General features: G+C 49.3%; 1 protein-coding gene across 2 annotated transcripts in view; it reads right to left on the reverse strand.

Annotated features, from left to right (window-relative positions):
- Positions 1-18,174, reverse strand: part of LOC146175982 (uncharacterized) — a 79,109-nt gene that overhangs the window by 22,373 nt on the left and 38,562 nt on the right. For both annotated transcript variants that reach the window (XM_084582340.1, XM_084582339.1), the window contains exons 7-13: positions 17,554-17,930; positions 16,396-16,750; positions 16,231-16,289; positions 15,420-15,481; positions 11,954-12,080; positions 7,269-7,382; positions 638-821 (exon numbers count right to left, since the gene is read on the reverse strand). In XM_084582340.1, the coding sequence (XP_084438466.1) occupies positions 638-821; positions 7,269-7,382; positions 11,954-12,080; positions 15,420-15,481; positions 16,231-16,289; positions 16,396-16,750; positions 17,554-17,930 (1,278 nt within the window). The remainder of the gene's footprint in view (positions 1-637; positions 822-7,268; positions 7,383-11,953; positions 12,081-15,419; positions 15,482-16,230; positions 16,290-16,395; positions 16,751-17,553; positions 17,931-18,174) is intronic.

Consider the following 18,174-nt stretch of genomic DNA (forward strand, 5'->3'; position numbering starts at 1 on the left):
CTTTCCATGACAATATATACCGACTCCTTAACCGTAATCGAAATAGAGACGAAAAAACGCCGCAATATGCGCTGTATTGGTTCCGCTCCCAGCCCTTTTTCTCTTTTAGCCATCTCAACGGCCTTGGCGGAGAGCCGGTGATTGGTAGAGTGGAAGAGAGAGCTTCGCGCGACAGTTAACACTCCAATAGACCTAGAAATCGCCGGCCTGTGCTGTGTGGTTGCGATCTGCAAACGCTGCCTCCCACTTTTCGGGGCCACACCTTTCTTCATATCGCTGCATGAACACACACGCCATTCCAGGCGTGGTCGGCCACACAAGTTCCGCAGTGGCAACAGCTTGCTGTTACCAAGACAAAATCGTTACTGCTCAAAGGAAAATTTATAAAAGTAAGCTGCTAAGGCACGTTGAAGGAACAGTCAGCAGTTCTGAATAATTACGATGACGCACGTTACAAGCAAGCGTCGCTTCCAGGTTCATGGCTGCTCCCATTTCGTACGGGAACATGGACCCCCACCATGGGACTCGCGGTGATGCCTGTTGGGGTGCTTAGCGTGATTGCTTCCAGGTTTCTTCTCGCGTGCATGTGCCCCGGTCCTCGCAATAGGCAGCATTTGAAAATTGGTGCTACACTCACCCTTGTTTGCCTTGGCGACCTCGTTGCGCCAGGCGGCTCTCCCGGGTGCCCCGTACGGCGGCAGCGGGTCGTCCAGCTTGGTCTCCTGTTCGCTCATCTGGCGCAGCATGAGCTCGTGGAAGCGCGGGTTGTACTGCCACAGAAGGTGGCGCACACGCACCACGTCGGACTCACTCAGTTGGACCTGCAAGAAAAATGGTTTTTTTTAAACTGAGGGTTCAGCTTCACAGCCACATACGGTGGGATTCTGTCGCGTACATATTTCGCGTGGTACAATCTGCTTGAGGAAATCTCCTTAAGTGGAGTAGGTTTCATTCGAGGCAACAAATAGTCGTGTACGCTCACATGAGCGCTGCCAAATAACTACAAGAGGAAGCCGCGCAGATTTCTCGAACTTTGAAGCTCAGAAAAAATTGGTTTGGTTTGTGGGGTTTAACGTCCCAAAGCGACTCAGACTATGAGAGACGCCGTAGTGGAGGACTCCGGCAATTTCGACCACCTGGGGTTCTTTAACGTGCGCTGACATCGCACAGCACACGGGCGCCTTGCTTTTCGCCTCCATCGAAAAGCGGCCGCCGAGGCCGGGATTCGATCGCGCGTCCTTTTGGAACAGTAGTCGAGCGCCGTAACCACTGCGCCACCCCGGCGGGGTAAGGAAAAATTCGTCCTCCAAAATTCGTCCTCCTAGAGGGCTCGAATACTCCGAACCAACGCATGGACGGGACAGTCAAGTCAGTGCTCTACCAATGAGGTCACCACGACGGCTAGCAAGCTTTCTCTTGCAGCTGCGTTCACTTGGGCGATAATGAGTAATTTCTTCTTGAATGTCCTGAGTGCATGATTTGGTGTTATTCATAACAATCAGATGGGGACAGAGGAGGAATGCTCTCAAGCTCCCGCTAGTATTTTTATACGGGAGCGCTGGAGATCGTTAGAGCACCTAAACAACCCCGCCATGCGCCAGAGCCAGGGTGAAAAATGTGTTTTTTCTAAGTTCGACAATCCTGAACAATTCAAGAAAGCTATTGTTTAAGTGATCCCTTGCTTTCACCTCCCCTTTTCAACTATGCAAAACGTAAAAGTGCATCCTCTCCAACAAGTAGACTTGAAAAGTAAGTTGCCTCAACAAAAACCTGAGCAATGGATCGTAATAGTCAGAAGCGTTCATTGTTAACATTTAACCAGAAAAGGTTTTTCACAAAATGAACAAATCTTTGTTGGCAGCCTGTCTCCAGCACATCGAGCCAGCCGTACATGAAATACAGCTTGGGAGAACTGGTAATTTTCGTTGCCTGAAGTGGCCGGGCGCGTCAGTTTGGCCAATATAGAGCAACTACGATGGACTGCTCCCGGGCTCAGATATATTTGGCGTTGCTTACAATTTCACCATGACCCCATTTTTTCGATATAAGCAGTTTCGATGGCGCGAAGAATAAGTAAGAACAGCGAAGAAATCGTCGCCTGTCGTTTCATAACGGACTACCTGAATATGGAGCGGCAGCCGGTCAATATTTGCCCTGGAGATACTTTAACGTCAATCAAAATGAATAAGGAATTTGTACAGTGGACGAATATAAAAAAAAACATGGCTTATCGGAAAAGCATGAGCCAGCAATTGACAATTAGCCGCGGTGCTTCGCACAAAACACGCTTGAAAAGCAACCTGCATGCAGTCATCGAAGCTTGACTTCCAGCTGATAAAAGCTGGACCCTTTCTGATTTGTTGATGCTCGTAAATATTATTAATCCCCCCCCCCCCCACACACACACGCATATGCGCACACGCACACGCACACGCGCACACACACACACACACACACACACACACACACACACACACACACACACACACACACACACACACACACACACACACACACACACACACACACACACACACACACACACACACACACACACACACACACACACACACACACACACACACCTACTGCAAAAGCAATGGACGCGAAATTCGAGGTGGCGAGTTCGGTTCCCACCACTGGCGCGTTGTTTTTCTTCCTACGTCGATTTATCTTTCTTCCTAAATTTATTACAGCCCTGATTGCTATGGCAGGCGCCGCAGTGGAGGACTTCTGAAATTCGGACCACCTGGGGTTCTTTCACGTGCACTGCCACCGCACAGCACACGGGCGCCTTGCTTTTCGCGTGCACCGAAAAGCGGCCGCTGAAGCCGGGATTCCATCTCGCGTCCCTGGGCACAGTAGTCGAGCGCCCTAACCAGCCACCACGGCGGGGTCGGTCCGCTATGTTGTCCAGTGCACAGCAGTTTGTATTTCAATAACCGCTTCCAGTCCAGGCAAATCATTCTGCAGAAGTACTAGGCCGTGTGCGCAATAAGTACAGTGCTGTCATAATTCTGGGGTGGTTTCAGTTTAGCGTGGATACATCCATTTCATACGGTCTCAAGCATTCCTGGCACAAGCGAAGCTGTAGACGTTCATAAAGACTCTAGCAACAAAGTCCGAAGGTACCTGCGAACCACTCAGAAAATGGGTCAAACGATGCGAACCCGGCGCTGCCGCATCGTGACATGAAGTTCTTTAAAACGACCATGATAAGATCATCTGTTAATGTTTGCGTTACACGTACTCCCCCCGGAACCATGGTGCTTTATTTCGGCTTCCTCTGCTGTGAACATGCTGTCGGCATCTACGGCTCCCGAATAATCTCTGCTGCTTCGGGTTTGTGCACCTACATCACGCAACGAAAGCGAGTTTTTCGCTTGCATATTAATATTTGTTTTTCTCTTCTGGGTATGGAGATGAAATGTCGGCATACCCCCTGAGAAGGAGTATACACGATGACACATCGACGCCTGCATTCATCCTGCTGACGTCAATTGTGCCCAGCAAAAACGTTACCTCAAGCGAATACAGAAGATCAATAACCACTTAATTGACGGCCCGCAACACGTTGCGCAGAGCGTGGCCGGTCGCAAGCCGTTTCGATAGCTGGTCAATCTGTAGGCGCGTCGCCAACGTCTCAAGTCGGTGCCTTTAGTCGCACAGGTGGGTCGTATTCCAACGTACAGCAGCAGCAGCAGATCAGGCGCGAGGTCGATGGTTGCGATTCACAGGATGACAGCAGGAAAACGATACGAAGGCGCCAGCGTCACCGAACACAACGATGAAGGCCTGTCGCCCTCTGGTCGTCCTGTGTCCTTCAGTGTTTGTGTGTTTGTGTGTGTACACGTGCAACGTAGCAAGCCCGGCGGTACATCGACGAGAAAGTGACAGGACAGGCGCATAAGGGAGGAGGACGATGACGCCATTACCCGTCACCCGGCGGCAGCCTCATAGCAGAAGAAAGAAGGACGCTGGCAAATGACCCAACGCAGCGACTGCAGGGGTTGGCTTGTCACTGTGTATGCTGGCGTGTATGCCCTGTGCTCCACGCTAGGAAAGCATCCCTTCTAAATTCATGTTCTAAAGTGGGTGTCTTCTTTTTTTTTTTTTTTCCCCCATCTTTTTTCTACATTGGTTTAAGCCCGTTGTGCCTTTGGCGGTGCGATATGAGCAACGTAACTTTTGTTTCCTTTTTGATTGCCCACACTAACTTGAGTGGATGTCACCAGCGAAGAATGCCCAGGATCCGTAAAGTCCGCGATAATCAATCAAAGAACTATAGAGCGTTGCAAGGGTTTGGACGACCTCGCTGCTACGAAGGTACACGGTCCGAGCGAATGCTGCAAACTTAAAATCGGAGTAATCTGACAGGCTAAGAAGAAAATGCTCTTAACACCAAGCCGGCCAAGCCAAACCTTCGCACTACTAAGCAAGACGACGAGCGAATAGACGCCATCTTCTGTAGCTAAATGAGCCCTGCAGATTTCCTAATGGCTACCTATGACGACAAAACTCGATGCTTTGGGATGCTCAACTTCTACCATGAATTGCGGGAGGCCCACCGCGTGAACCAACACACGCGGCTCATGCGGACGGCACCCGGGCGCCGCCTACTGAGCCGCTTACACAACACAATTACACTCCAGGGAAGGGAAACGTGTCCCGAAACCGGGGTGCTACAAGCTGTAGGTCTATCCGCACCCCCTTAACATGGACACCGACAAGCACGAAAGCAGACAAGCGCGAGCTTGGGCGCTTGAGAGACAACACTGCTCCCGACGTAGCAGGACCGTCGCCCCCATGATTCCACACGGGCGCTAGAGCCCGCCATGAAAATCGCGTTGATGGAGTCTCCTTCCGAACCCATAATTCAGCGCGAGCCGAGGAAACAGCGATAGCGCTTGCTGTCGCGGACCCAAATTCAAGAATAATCATCACGGACTCTCGAAAAGCATGTGGTCATTACTTGGCAGGGGAGATCGCCCCCTTAGCCAGTCGAATTCTACTGCGGATTGATCCAAAACCGAAAAAAAACCCTTTGGGCTCCTGGCCGCCAGGGTTTACGAGGTATAGTGAGGACGTTGACACGGCTGTATGAGCGCTTACTCACCGCGCTCATCAAAACGGCGCTTCTGGCTTGGGCACAAACCAGCACACTCTGCGCTTCCGCCCACGGAAATTAAGAAAAAAAAAACATATCGACACTCACCGTGTTTTCCCGGCTTCTGCTAGGGGCCTGACTAAGACGGGGGAGCGAACTGTAAGGCGTCCGCAAACAGCTACTCTGTTCTGTCCTACAATCATCGGACATTACGATTGTAATACAGATGAGTAACGCCAGCCTGCGGGGAGGCCTGTGATATTTTCTACATGATGTGGGCATGCAGTTAAAATCTCCATCTCGCCCCTTCCCGAGCAGCAAGGCAGACTCGTCCTCAACTGCTCTTCGTTGGAGTCTCAACGAGCTTTGAGGGCGCGAGACGGGGCGTCGATCGGCATGCGGTGTCCCGGACTCCGACTACGTAGCGGGCCCACTCTTTGGCTCGCAAACTCTATTTCATCAATAAATGTTTTCACCACCGCTATACCATAGACGGTGAAAATGGCATATGAACGAGCAGCCTGGTGAAAATTGCGAGAGTGACAAACATTTATTGAAACTACCCATATCGGGATGAGCAAATAGGCACGGCATGGTGGAATAGGTGCAGCGCGTAGCAGATGCGCCGGGCCACGTTAGTGCACGAATGACCGAGTTCTACGGCCAAGCAGATGTCGCATGTCCGAGCTACGTTCTGTTCCACTGCTATTTGCGATCGACACTGGTTACGGAACAAGCCGTGCTACTAAGGAAACTTCGAACCGTTATCCGCGCATAATTTGCGGGGCCGTTTTCAAAGCTGAGCCAACGGTCGGACGCTACGAGCTGGGCCGTCAACTGCAGATGACACCCTACACGCCTTCCTTGTAACCCTATAACCGCCCTTTCAGCAGTAGTGAATTCAAAACGATTCAAGGTGAGTGTTAGGAGGCCGTACACTAAACCGACCAGGAACTTGAACATGGGTTTCTTGGTGAAGTTAAGGTATGAGAAAATATATTTGCCACGAAAAAAAAAAAAAGGAAAGAGCCTGACTTATTTCGTGATGCGTCAGCAGTGAGCTTGTCAGTTACGAGCCACAAGTACCGTGTTTCTTCGCATAATGGATGCGTTCAGATAATGAATACATGCCTTCCTTAAATTAACACAATGTAGTTTTTTTTTTCTCTAATAATAAACACACTCAATTTCTAAGGGCCGTAGTTTGTTGCCGTTAAAGTGAATGCTAGCAGGGGTCCCTGCCGAATGCCAACACCGTAACAAATAATTTTGCAAGGCGCAACCTTCGGCGAGTCGTACCGACTTCGCGTCTATATTACGTGCCTTCATTCGTCTCTTCCTTCACGATTCAAAGTTTTTTTTTTTCTGAATATGTTCCTCAGTATAACGAACACATCGACCTAATTAGCAGTTCTTTAAACAAAGTGCATCTATTATGCAAACAAAATGCGGTACTCGCGATTTAAATCTCCCCTGCCGCGAAAAAAACAAGCGGCTAATTCAGTACCACTCGCTGCCAGCAAGTCCTCCTGGCTTTAATGCAAAGTTCGCACAGAAATCGAGGCAACGCAGGGACTAATTTCTTCGTCACCAGTTATGGTTAGACACATTAATTGCTACCTTTGTCGATCTGCCATTGGGGCACGACGGCATAGCCAAGCTGGGACGACGTTCATTCATCAGGTCATTTGCAGAAGCCAGAGCGTTCGCACGACGCTACACTGTCGTTCAGAATTATTCCATCAACTGAACATAAAATTATTACGAGGAATTTTAGCGCCTAAAGTAGTGAAAGGCGAAAGCCTGAGTGCCGCATTCTGCTACGCAACTGGCACTACTCAGTAATTATTTAACAAAAAAATTAGGTATTTGAAGAATTACTTAAGTAGCCATTAATTAAAAAATTAATTATTTAGTAACTATTATTAATCGATTATTGATTGCCATATGGCCATATAAGGCACGCATTCGTGCACAGTGTGGTGGTGGTCTGCGATTGGTCAAGACCTATGACGTCATCCCGCCTCGGCCAATCAGAGCCGCCAAAAAAGTGGGAGACATTTTGTCCGCGACAGCATGAGCCATTAACGGCTTTTACCTTAAAATGTAAACGGGAACAACGATGGGCTTCGAGATTCAAGTAAAACAAGGTGTGGCTTGCCTTGTGCACCGGGTAGCGCTCCAGGTGGTCGGATAGAGATGAGGTGGAGGCAGCGTTCCCGGCTCCACTTTTCAGAGTGCGCCGTCCCAGGAACATGACTGGTCTAGAGTGGACCTGCAGAGGTGCAAGGACAGAGAAAAAGAAAAAAAAAAAAGGCAGGCCCTTACCTTTGGACCTCCTCAACGCCCTCTATGAGACGGAATTCGCCGGCTCGGGGCGTTTCACCTCCGCTGAGAAGCGGCAGCCGCGGCCATCATTCAACACTAAACTCGAAGATGCAGGTTGTGTATGGTCACGGTTGCGTTTTGATAGAGAAGAAAGGCCAAAATGCCGTATCAGGGTGCTTTAAGGATATCCGAGCAATCGAAATCATTCGGGGGACCTCTACTATATAAAAGCTCGTGTTGGCTTCTTGGTGGCATAGCCCTGGTTTGTCTTTATATTTATTAGTTACGGTTTCATCTATGTAATTATTCCTTTTCTCTCATACTTCGTATGCACGTCTACTCGTGCGTAAAACCTGACAGTCGCACTGAAAAACAAAAAAATCACAGTAGCTATCACTTTCGGTGGATCCTTGAACTGCGCTGTGAGGGAAGGGAGGAAGGCGGGGGTGATTTTAAATAAATAAGTAGAGCTACCCGTGATAATTTCGATCACTTTGGAATGTCTAACACGCACTGACATCGCACTTCATACGGGCGCCTACTGCGTTAATACCCGCATGTCAAAAAAAGAAAAAAGTGGTCGGTGTAGACTGCTTGAAGCCACGCGGACTTGAAAAATCACGAACATGACCCTGGCGGACTTTCTGTTCGAGAGAATTAGTAACGCCATATCGGCAAAGATTACTCCGGCGGTATCCACCGCGACAGTTTAAAGCCTTGCTGCCTAAAAAATTTGCTGCGGTTTAGCTTTGGTTAAACCTGGATGGAAGCGGAATATTCTTTTGCCTGCTACACTATTCCCCTATCACGCTGTATTTATCAGTGCAGGGCGCTACATTATCGGGAACACTTAGGCTGAACCTTTAAGGGTATGAAGCGAGAGCGTAAGCTACCAACCCACACGCTTCAATCAAGCCGTATGGACGTGTCTGTGCGTAGTAGGGGTAACGAAACTGCAAACGGTTCTGGCAGGCCGATTCTGATATCACTCTCCCATGCGAAAGGAGCGACCCGAGTTGGCAGCTCTGGCCCGTGGCACAGTGGTAACGTGAATTCAAATCTCATGGCAGGCTGATTCTGATGTCACATATGAAAGCAGAGGCCCGGGCCGGCACTCTTTCAGGCACTCATCGACACTAAAGTGTTGTGTTGTGTTGGGTTTTATGGCGCATAGGCAACTAAGGCCATCATGCGCCAAACTCAGGGTAAAGCAGCTCTTGTTAAAAATAAGTCAAAGTTTGCTTATTAGCTTTTCTTTAAAAAAAAATCAAAAATCGAAGAAATTTCGACAATGGCGTTCTCTCCTAGCAATAGACTTGGATGAAATGGGATGTGTTCATTATAGAAACACAAAATTTTTCCTCCTGGCCAGCACGCGCGCTGGCTGGCGTAGTGAAGCTTCCGCTTCAAACAGTTTCGAGCATGCTTATGGCAGGTGCTAGTTGGCGGGTAACATGGCTGGAGAGTGATTGGCCGGAGGTACAATGGCGCGCCAGCACCCATTTTTCTTTTGCTCACAGAAGTCGCCAGAAGACCTGAGGGTATGTTCGAGTTGGAAGGAGCTGCTGACTCGGGCTGCTGCGTTAATAAAATTCTAGGTGGCGTTTTTCATTTTACTAAACTGCGATGAGGCGAAAACCTCTATCGCTCGGTGGTCCGAAGCCCTCCAATATACGGCACCTCTTTCTCCCTGTTTTCATTCCCACCTTCGCGATGACGCGATGGCGTAAGCTACCAGCCCACATAGTATAAGTACTCTCTTTAACCGAGCCGTATGAACGTACCTGCGTGGCCTAGGGATAACGTGAATGCAAGGGTCTTGGCCTAGTGGTTAGAGCGCCCGTCTCGGCTGCGGGAGGTGGTTAGTTCGAAACCCACCGCCGGACCCCCACCGGTAATAATGGGTACAAGCGTCCCCCGGCCTGGCGCTCGGCTTTTCCAGGGGTGTGCGTTTGGGAGAAGCTCCGTAAACCCCGCTGCGCGCCCCTCCTCCGCAGTGGGCCCAAACCCAGTTTCGAACCTCGCAGCCTGCAAAGGTGGTTCTGTTTGTCTTGCAAAGGTACTGTCACGATCACAATATTGCGGGACGTGGGAGAGCGTGGCAGAACTGCGTTCTGCGCCTTCTAACGGCGCCCGTCCGCTCCAGTTACCCTCGCAAGCTTCTCTGTACCCTTACTCCTACCTTGCGCTCAGCAGACGCAGATCGAAACCGGCGCCAGGTGACGCTTTGATATCTAGCGATAGCATGTGCTTCACTCATCACAGCGGCTGGGGCACATGCTATCGCTATAAGGCTCCTCGAAAAAATCCTTATATCGCTAGATATCAAAGCGTCACCTGGCGCCCGTTTCGATCTGCGTCTGCTGAGCGCAAGGTAGGAGTAAGGGTACAGAGAAGCCTGCGAGGGTAACTGGAGCGGACGGGCGCCGTTAGAAGGCGCAGAACGCAGTTTTGCCACGCTCTCCCACGTCCCACAATATTGTGATCGTGACAGCACTTCCTTTGACCCTAACCTGAAGTGCTCCCTTAGAGCCTCAGCTGCAGCAGTCACTCCCGCCTGACGGATTTGCCTTATTGCGGCAGAATCATGCCGACACCACGCACCTTCCTTCACCAAGGCTTGAGCCCAAGAGATCGACAAAGGCTCTTAATGGGCATGCCCTTTACAGCGCATCTGCTGTCTTCCTTTCTTATGCAGCACTGTACTATTTTCTGATATCAGCTGTATTGCATAACATTTTTCTTCTGTCTTTTTCTTTTCTGTTTTCTTTTCCTTTTAAATCTGTCATTTGGTATTTACTAATGTAATTACTATTACTTTTCTTTTCTCTGTTCACCTCTTTGTGGCCAATTCTTATTTATACATTTAACCGCATTTTCCAGTTTCATGTTACCTTAATTATTTTCCATAGACCGGTATATTATATTTTCAGATTTCAGAATTCAGTTTTTTCTTTTTTTTTTGTGTGTACGTAATGTACAGCTTTCTCCCAACCGATTCGGACAGAATTTTATTCTATAATTTCATAGTAATGGACGTCTTCTCAAGCTGTCAAGGATTTTATGCGTAATGTTTTGCGTTTCTTTGTGCCTCCATTAGTTTCGTATTCGCGACGTTTTTCAATACTATTTTTTCTCATTTCATTGCAGACTTTGGTAACCGCTTTATACACATATATTTATTTTTTCTAGGCTGAAGTGTGTTTCGCATATTCACTTTACAGTTATATTTTTTTGCGAATTGGCTAATCCTTAATGCACAATTTTTATATTTCTGTTCTCTCTTCTTTTGCAGTTTCTGGCTACCCACGGACATTTTCTTCTCTGCTTTCTTCTTTCCTGGACTTCTTTATCTTTTTGTGCATTTCTTTCGCTTTTTCTCTCTTCCATTGCATATATCTATTGTAACTAGGCAGTTATGATCTTTGTTTGCTTTTGTATCTTTAATGTACATTTTTTACATTTTTATGTCTATGTTTTTTTTTTTCATCTAAATTATTTTTTTTATTTTGGGCGTTTAGCTCCTTTTCTTTTATCTTAAATTGGATTAAGCCTGGCAAAGCCTTGCTGGTCCGGGCTCCCTCTCTCTTTCTTTTACATTTTTTTTTTCGTCATATTCTGAGAGGAATAATAAAAGGCAAAAAAAAAAGGGTCTTGGCAGGCTGATTCTGATATCACCCTCCCATATGAAAGGAGAGGCCCGAGTTGCCAACGCCTGCCAAACATAATATCAGGAAGCCCTATGTCCAGTTAGTGCTCGACGATGTCAACTGCCAGCTACCGCCTCCCACGTAACTAAAGCGTTATACGGACGAACGGCCCTACGGACGGACCTGAAGATCCGCGACCATGAGCCATTTAAGTCTGCCATGCACCAGAATATGGAAGGGTTAGGTGGCGATGAAACACATGGGTTTCTTGCATCTTCCGTTTGAAGCCTGGCCGCCCTGAAATACCATGAGCTTTCTTCTAGAAGGTTGCATGAGAGTGTCCACATTTTTTACAATAAGGCTATGACGATCCCATCGTCCTACGGGGACTGGCGTGTCACTTTTAGAGCCTTGCATATATCTATGGTTAGCGAATGCTCCTCGAATGAATTTTATTGCGAAAGCAATACTACTCGCACTTTCAAGCCTTCGCGTGACCCGGCCGCAGTTACGTCTTACCCACGTGACGCTGTGACTTCACACCCCACGTGAGCTGCCAACTTGGGTCTCTCGTTTCACATGGAACGGTTATGTCAGAATCAGCCCGCTAGGACCCTGGTATACACCTCACCCCTATAGATCACTAAGGCACGTTCATATGAGTTCATATAAGCCACATATAAAGCGTGGCTTTATATGTGGGCTGAGGAAGAAGAAAAAAAGAAGAATGCTCGGTCACCCGCAGCTAATGCTATCGCTCAATATTTGTTTCAGCAGCGTCGAACCCTTGTAATTGTTTTCAGAAGATTCACGAACTTTAACCCATGTAGCAGTGTAGGCTACTCCGAGCAGCAGCAGCGGCGCTCACCTGGACGAGGATGTAGTCGCGCTCGCAGCGCAGCGCCTGCAGCGACTGGAAAGGCACGATGACGCAGGACAGCCGCAGTCCCTCTTCCTGGGTGGGCGACATGCTCTCGAACTCGTACATGAAACGCCTGCGAGGAAGACAGGTCAACTGCTATCAACTGTAGTCATGACGCACCCCAGTGTATTCCCACAACTGCAGAGCGTGGGCAATACGCCCCACTATTACACGATCCCGCCCGATACGGGTTCGCCAAGAGAATGTGGAAGTGCCGAACAAAGAGCACCCTACGCCGGAGCAGCGGGAAGCATTTCAGTCTAGCTCGGACCCTGCGGACCAGGTACCTGGTAGACAAGGCCGAGAAAAAAGGCAAAGGTGGATGAGACTTCGAAGTGACTGCTCCATTCGCATCGGCGACGGCAATTCTCTGGGGCAAATTTTTCGGCCATCGGTCTCAAAAGCCGGGGCGTGAAGTTGCGTGCCTAGCGACCTGAAGACTTTCAGATGCAAAGACATTTTTTTCTTTTCTTTACCGTAACTCAAGTATTCTGACTAAGGCCGGTAAACTACAAAAATGGCGAGAACAACAAACAATTCAGCTACGTCCCCTATCATTCATGTGTACTAACCATGGCTTAGCCACGTTGTAAGGCGAAAGTATAGTTTCCTGTGGTGTGGTAAAATGTGCCAATACATATGAAGCACATCAAAGCCTGATATGAAGAAATGTAGTACATCCGTCTACCAGGCCAAATTTGATCGCAGTGGCGCAGTGGTTGGCGCTTGACTACTGTTCCCAAGAATGCGGGATCGAATTCCGGCCCCGGCGGCAGCTTTTTGATGGAGGCGAAAAGCGCGGCGCCCGTGTGCTGTGCGATGTCAGTGCACGTTAAAGAACCCCAAGTGGTCGAAATTACTCAGGAGCCCTCCACTTTTTGAAAAACCCGAAGTTGTCTTGTCCGAACTTCACCTTTTGCACTTCAGTCTGCGTTCGGCTATTATCCCACGACCGCACAGTAGACCATCGATTTGACACTATTTGCGCGGCCCACTCCGCAGTCGACTGCTGCACTGTACAGGAAAATGGCGCTCTCAGCGTTTCGTGCAAGCTCCCTGTACCAGCGCACTTCCTGATCTCATACAACCTCCTGCCCCTGTGACGCTGCCTGATAGGTTTGCCTTTCCTTGGAATCCACTACGTCAAATTAGCCACCATAGGTTATCTTGCCTTCACATTGAATTTCCTTCCAATTCCCATATTTTTATTTCGAATCTTGCCACATTCCTAATTGTTCCCGTGGCAATGCCGCACGGCCAAACTGCACTGCTTGACATTTGGTCTTGCCTTATTTACACCTCTAGCCAGTGACACTTCGTCTTCCCTCGTGTTCGCTGCTTCCTTGCGCGCATCCCGGAACGTCTCAGCAAGGCTATCTTGGTTGTTTTAACTGTTTGAAGGTAGCATGTTTTGCGGAGCCGCGTGGGTATCGTCCCATGCACGCGGACTTCGAAGGCACCATTGAAGCGAGTTTTTCGTACGTGGACACAACACCCATCCACAAGACGGCCAGCCGCCTGTGAGGCCTACAGCCTGGTTTCAGTGGCCTGAAAACACGTACCTGCAACAGTCATGACTTCTACAACGGGCAGCCAAAATGCTTAACCTTCAGGCTTTGTGCCACCATTTGTCCTGCTGGCACCTCGCTCACCGCCTTCGTTCCGCGGTGATGGGTTCGAAGACGTTAAGACTGTTCGCCCAGTTTCGATCGTGTGGCGCACTTCAACCAGCTGGACGGTGAACGCAAGCTGCGAAATGCCTATTTAGCACAGCAGGATTGACCGCACCGTCGATAGCCAGCATGTTTGTAACTGCAGGGTGCGATAGCAGCATCGAAGCTCGTGGCATCGCTGCAGCCAACATGCCGCTACTCCTGGGTCGGCAAGTATGTGTAGCTCGCGGACTTATTGAATTGAAAAACAGGCGAACCGAAATTTTGGTGACGAATTTCGGTTATGAACCGAAATGTTTAACGACAGACACAGCGATTGCGTATTCTTATGAGCTCGCAGAATGTGCCCGACAATAGGCATTGCCCGAAACTAGAGTCATAAGAAGAATCGACCAATTAAAACAGACGTCAATCTGGACCTCCTGCCTAATCAAAAACACTACCTGGAGAGCATTACCGACTCTTCCCGTGGTTCGTTTGCATCGACCTCCAAGATTAGACACCGCTTACAAAGCATCGAAATATAGTTGACGAAAGCCAGATACCATTATGTCAGTCGCCTTATCAGGTTTTGCAATTCGGCGGCAAGTTCAGGAGATGTTTCAGGGTAATGTGATACAGTCGTCGACGAGCTCTTGGACATCGCCTGTTGTCCCAGCAGGCAAGAAAGATGGGATACCACGGTTCTGCGTTGATTACCGGCATCTCAACAAACTTACTAAAAAAAAGGTGTTATATTCTCTGCCGCGCATTCATGGCTCCCTCTACCGGCTGTGCCACGCCAAATAGTTTTCTTCATCACTCGAATTATGCAATAGTTGCCGGCAGAGAGAGAATGAACGCGACCGGGAGAAGACCGCCTTTATTACCCCGCACAACACCCCGCACCTCCACCAAATATATCGCCGTTGAAGAGTCATTACAGCCACTATAGCTTTATTAAGACGTTCTGGGGCGCGCGCAAGGCAGCAGCGAGTTCGAGAGAGTAAAAAGAGTCACTGGACACCAGCGTAACTAAGGCGACGCCAAATGTCAAGCAGCTCCACAGGAATGGTTAGAAATGCGGCAGTATCAACAACACGTGTTTTCTTTCATAAAACAGTGTGGTCTTCAAGAATCACGACTGCCATGAGGCTTTCCATAGTTCGTTGTGTTCTCCTCAATTTAAGTTCACAACCCTTTTCGCCAACCTCAATGTTTCTGCCCCGTACGTAAGCGCCAGTAAGATGCGGCTATTCGAGTGAACATTTAGTGAATGTTAGCGGCTTACAAGTCTGCTTCCATTAACTATATAGTCGCACTGACGATGGCCAAAACATCGGTAATAGACTTTTGCTTTTCTCTCGCTCCCTCTGTCATATACTAGCGTCACCGCATTCAACATCTGGACACAAGCACACGCATATACATACAAACACGCGAACACACCCACAGAGAGCCAGCAGCCTTCGAACCCAAGCCAAGCTTAGACGTGCGTTTCTTTGGCATATCATTCCTGATACGAAAGACTGGACATAGTCGAATTAAAAACGAGTATGCAAAATCAAGACCCTGCCGTAATATTTCGCGCTGTAAGAAATCTAAAAAATTATTCGTGCAAGACGTGACACTTCCATTCGGCACTACTACTTGCGTAGCCCCGTTATCACAGGTTACTCTGCCTGTTGTCTCGATCACCTGTCGTCTCAGGAGAGCGTAGATATGCCAGGATAAAGGGAGAGCTCTCACACGCCGCTTACCTTTTGCTGAATATTATCTTGAATTTGTACGCCAGGTGCAGGGTGGGATGGCCGGCTTCCACCTGCAGTTTGAAGCACCCGTTTTGTTCAATGACACAGTGCAGCAATGACCCGAAGCTGTGTCTAAGGCTACGGGTTCTTGCAGAAATTTCGCGACTATGAAAAACCCCGCAGATTTCGTATTCTACAAGGGTTCGTGTATTTTTATTCGCATACACCACGATTTGCGTACACTGAAGACCTTGATTAAGTTTTTCCCAAATGCGTGCATCTGACCCCCAGACTGAGCTGCCAATTTCGCAGGAAATTTATAGCTTTAATGGTACGAACATCATCTGCACCTATTACATGTTGTGTGTCGGCAGATATTTCGCGGACATTTTTGTTCCTCAGAAAATGACACAACCGGAGGAGAATCCGTACATGCACGAGACGGCAGTGATATTCCGAAGCGTCACACAAGCAACTTTGCGCACCGTGCTGTTCACAGCTGCATGCGGCTATGCCACTGGAAACATGCCACGTCCTGGCATTCGTTTTCAAAACAGTGCGGCTCTTCAAACGCGTAGTGCACGCAATGACCTTGAGGAGACCGCCTGCTTACCGTCGCCCCCCTCCCGTTGGGCGAGAGCGCGCCTGGACATCATCAATTTATGAAATGCAAAAACGTTCAGCTAATGTCCGCAATTCATGTAACTCTCCGGCAGCCTTGTCGACAAGCCTTTGGCAGGAGGTCTAAGTGAGGCTTGCCTCAGAGATGGGTTGTCGCACAGCCTTCGGCGCAAAGGGAGCACAAGAAAGCGTGACTTACGATGAAGGGTCCGATCTTCAGAGAACGCAGGGCGTAGCTGACGGCTGGGTGAGATCGTTCTGAATCAGAGAAAGTGAATAGAAAAAAAAAATAGGCATCTGTAACATGTCGCCCGCTACGGTAAAACCCCATTAGCGTAGCATCGCAACAATGAACCCTAGTCACCGGCTGCTGTGCGCCGTGGCTTCGTCGCCGAGTCCGGCGTAGCTGTGGAGGTCGAGGCCTGCTGCTGGTGCTGCGTGGTAGGCAGACGGCCGACGTGGACTGACGTTGCTGCGGCGACTCCTCCTCCATGGACCACTGTGTGCCGGAACTGAGAGGATGACTGCTGCTGCGGGCGGTGGAGCAGTATGGAGGTGGGCGCCGCAGAAACCGCCGGCCTCGTGGTGGGCGTCAGCAGCAGGGTCAAGTTCGGCCTGGGAAACGTTTGCGGAGGCAAGTGCTGCCGACTCGGTCTGGCAACCTGCACTTTCGATGGCACAGGCGAAGAGGCATCCATAGCGTTCTTCCTTGTAGGTGCCTGCACGAGAATATAAAGCTGGATGACTAAATGAACTCGAGGTCTCCTGTACCGCCCTCTATAGTCCATTCACCCGTCATTTCACGTGATAAGGATTCGGGACATGCCGTAATTGTGACGTGACTTCGCGTCAAGAAAAGTTATGACCACTCGCTGTCATGACCAAGAGGTCAGACAGAAGTTCACGAGACCACTCTGGCCAGCGTCCGATAGTGCACTAAAAAGTGCTCACTTTTTTCGGGCCCTACCACGAGTCTAACTACGATGTTCTTATAGTATGGATAGAAGGCATCAGAGTGTATTGAAAAATAAGAGAGCAAAATAACAATAATTTAAATAATTGAAACCATGCAATACACAAACATTAACTAGCTTGACAGTTTGCACTCCTCTGGATCTTAAAAGGCATGCCAGCCGAGAGCTACGCGTTATGCTATTCGCACACACTTAAGGCAATTACGACAAGGTTGCCCTCAGTCCGCGCTATCGTCGGCCGGTAGTACACTAGAGTGCAAAATTACGTCAATATTTCCTTCTTATCGGACCTCGTACAAAAACTTACACGTTGCAGGGCAGACATCTTCGTTGCCTACTACTCTACTGTCACCTCGCCTCTTAACATTCTTTCAACCTCGTGTTCACAGAGAGAGAGGTAAACGTAGCCGCTGCAAATTCTTACGCAGGTAATGTGTTCGCCCACGCACGAACGAACGGGCAAAATCTACGGGCACGGAAGAGTGAAAGCGTACGTGCACATACATTGTTTCTCTGAAAGTAACGACAGTGTGCGCAGCTCCTCTCACCGGAGTAAGGACGGGCAGAGGCTGTAGCACCGCGTTGTAGTAGGCGGGGACGGGGGCGAAGCGGGCCGGGTACATGCCGGCCGGAGATGAAGGGACGGTGACATGAGGGCCGTTCAAAGCAACCAGGGAAGGCGTGGCGACAGGCGGGTGCCGAACCCAGGACCTCGGAGGTTGCGACAGGGGTTGCCTCTCCAGCGCGGAGGTAAGTCTCGGATAGCGGGAAGACATGCTGCCCGCATTAACTAGCTGCTGGTGCTGCTGCTGTTGTTGTTGTTGAACGGTGGGCAGGAGAGTCGTTATCGTCCCCGGAGGTGGCATGGGTGCGTGGTAAGTACGAGTCTGTCCTGCGTCGTGGCTGGAGCTTTCGGTCGATGAACCTGCATTTACACGACAGTTCAGGGTCGGAAACATTGTGGATTGACACAAATAAGGTTAGGTTTATGCGGTTTAACGTTCCAAAGCAAATCAGGCTATGAGAGACGGCCATATTAGAAGGCTTCGGGAAATTAGACCACCTGGAGTTCTTTAACGTGCACTGACAGCACACAGCACACGGGTGACTAGCTGTTCGCCTCCATAGAAAAGCTGCCGCCGCGGCCGGAATTCGATCCTGCGCCCTTG

This window comes from Amblyomma maculatum, chromosome 10 (assembly GCF_055883805.1).
Source record: "Amblyomma maculatum isolate TAMU_Amacu chromosome 10, ASM5588380v1, whole genome shotgun sequence".
NCBI classification, from domain to species: domain Eukaryota; kingdom Metazoa; phylum Arthropoda; class Arachnida; order Ixodida; family Ixodidae; genus Amblyomma; species Amblyomma maculatum.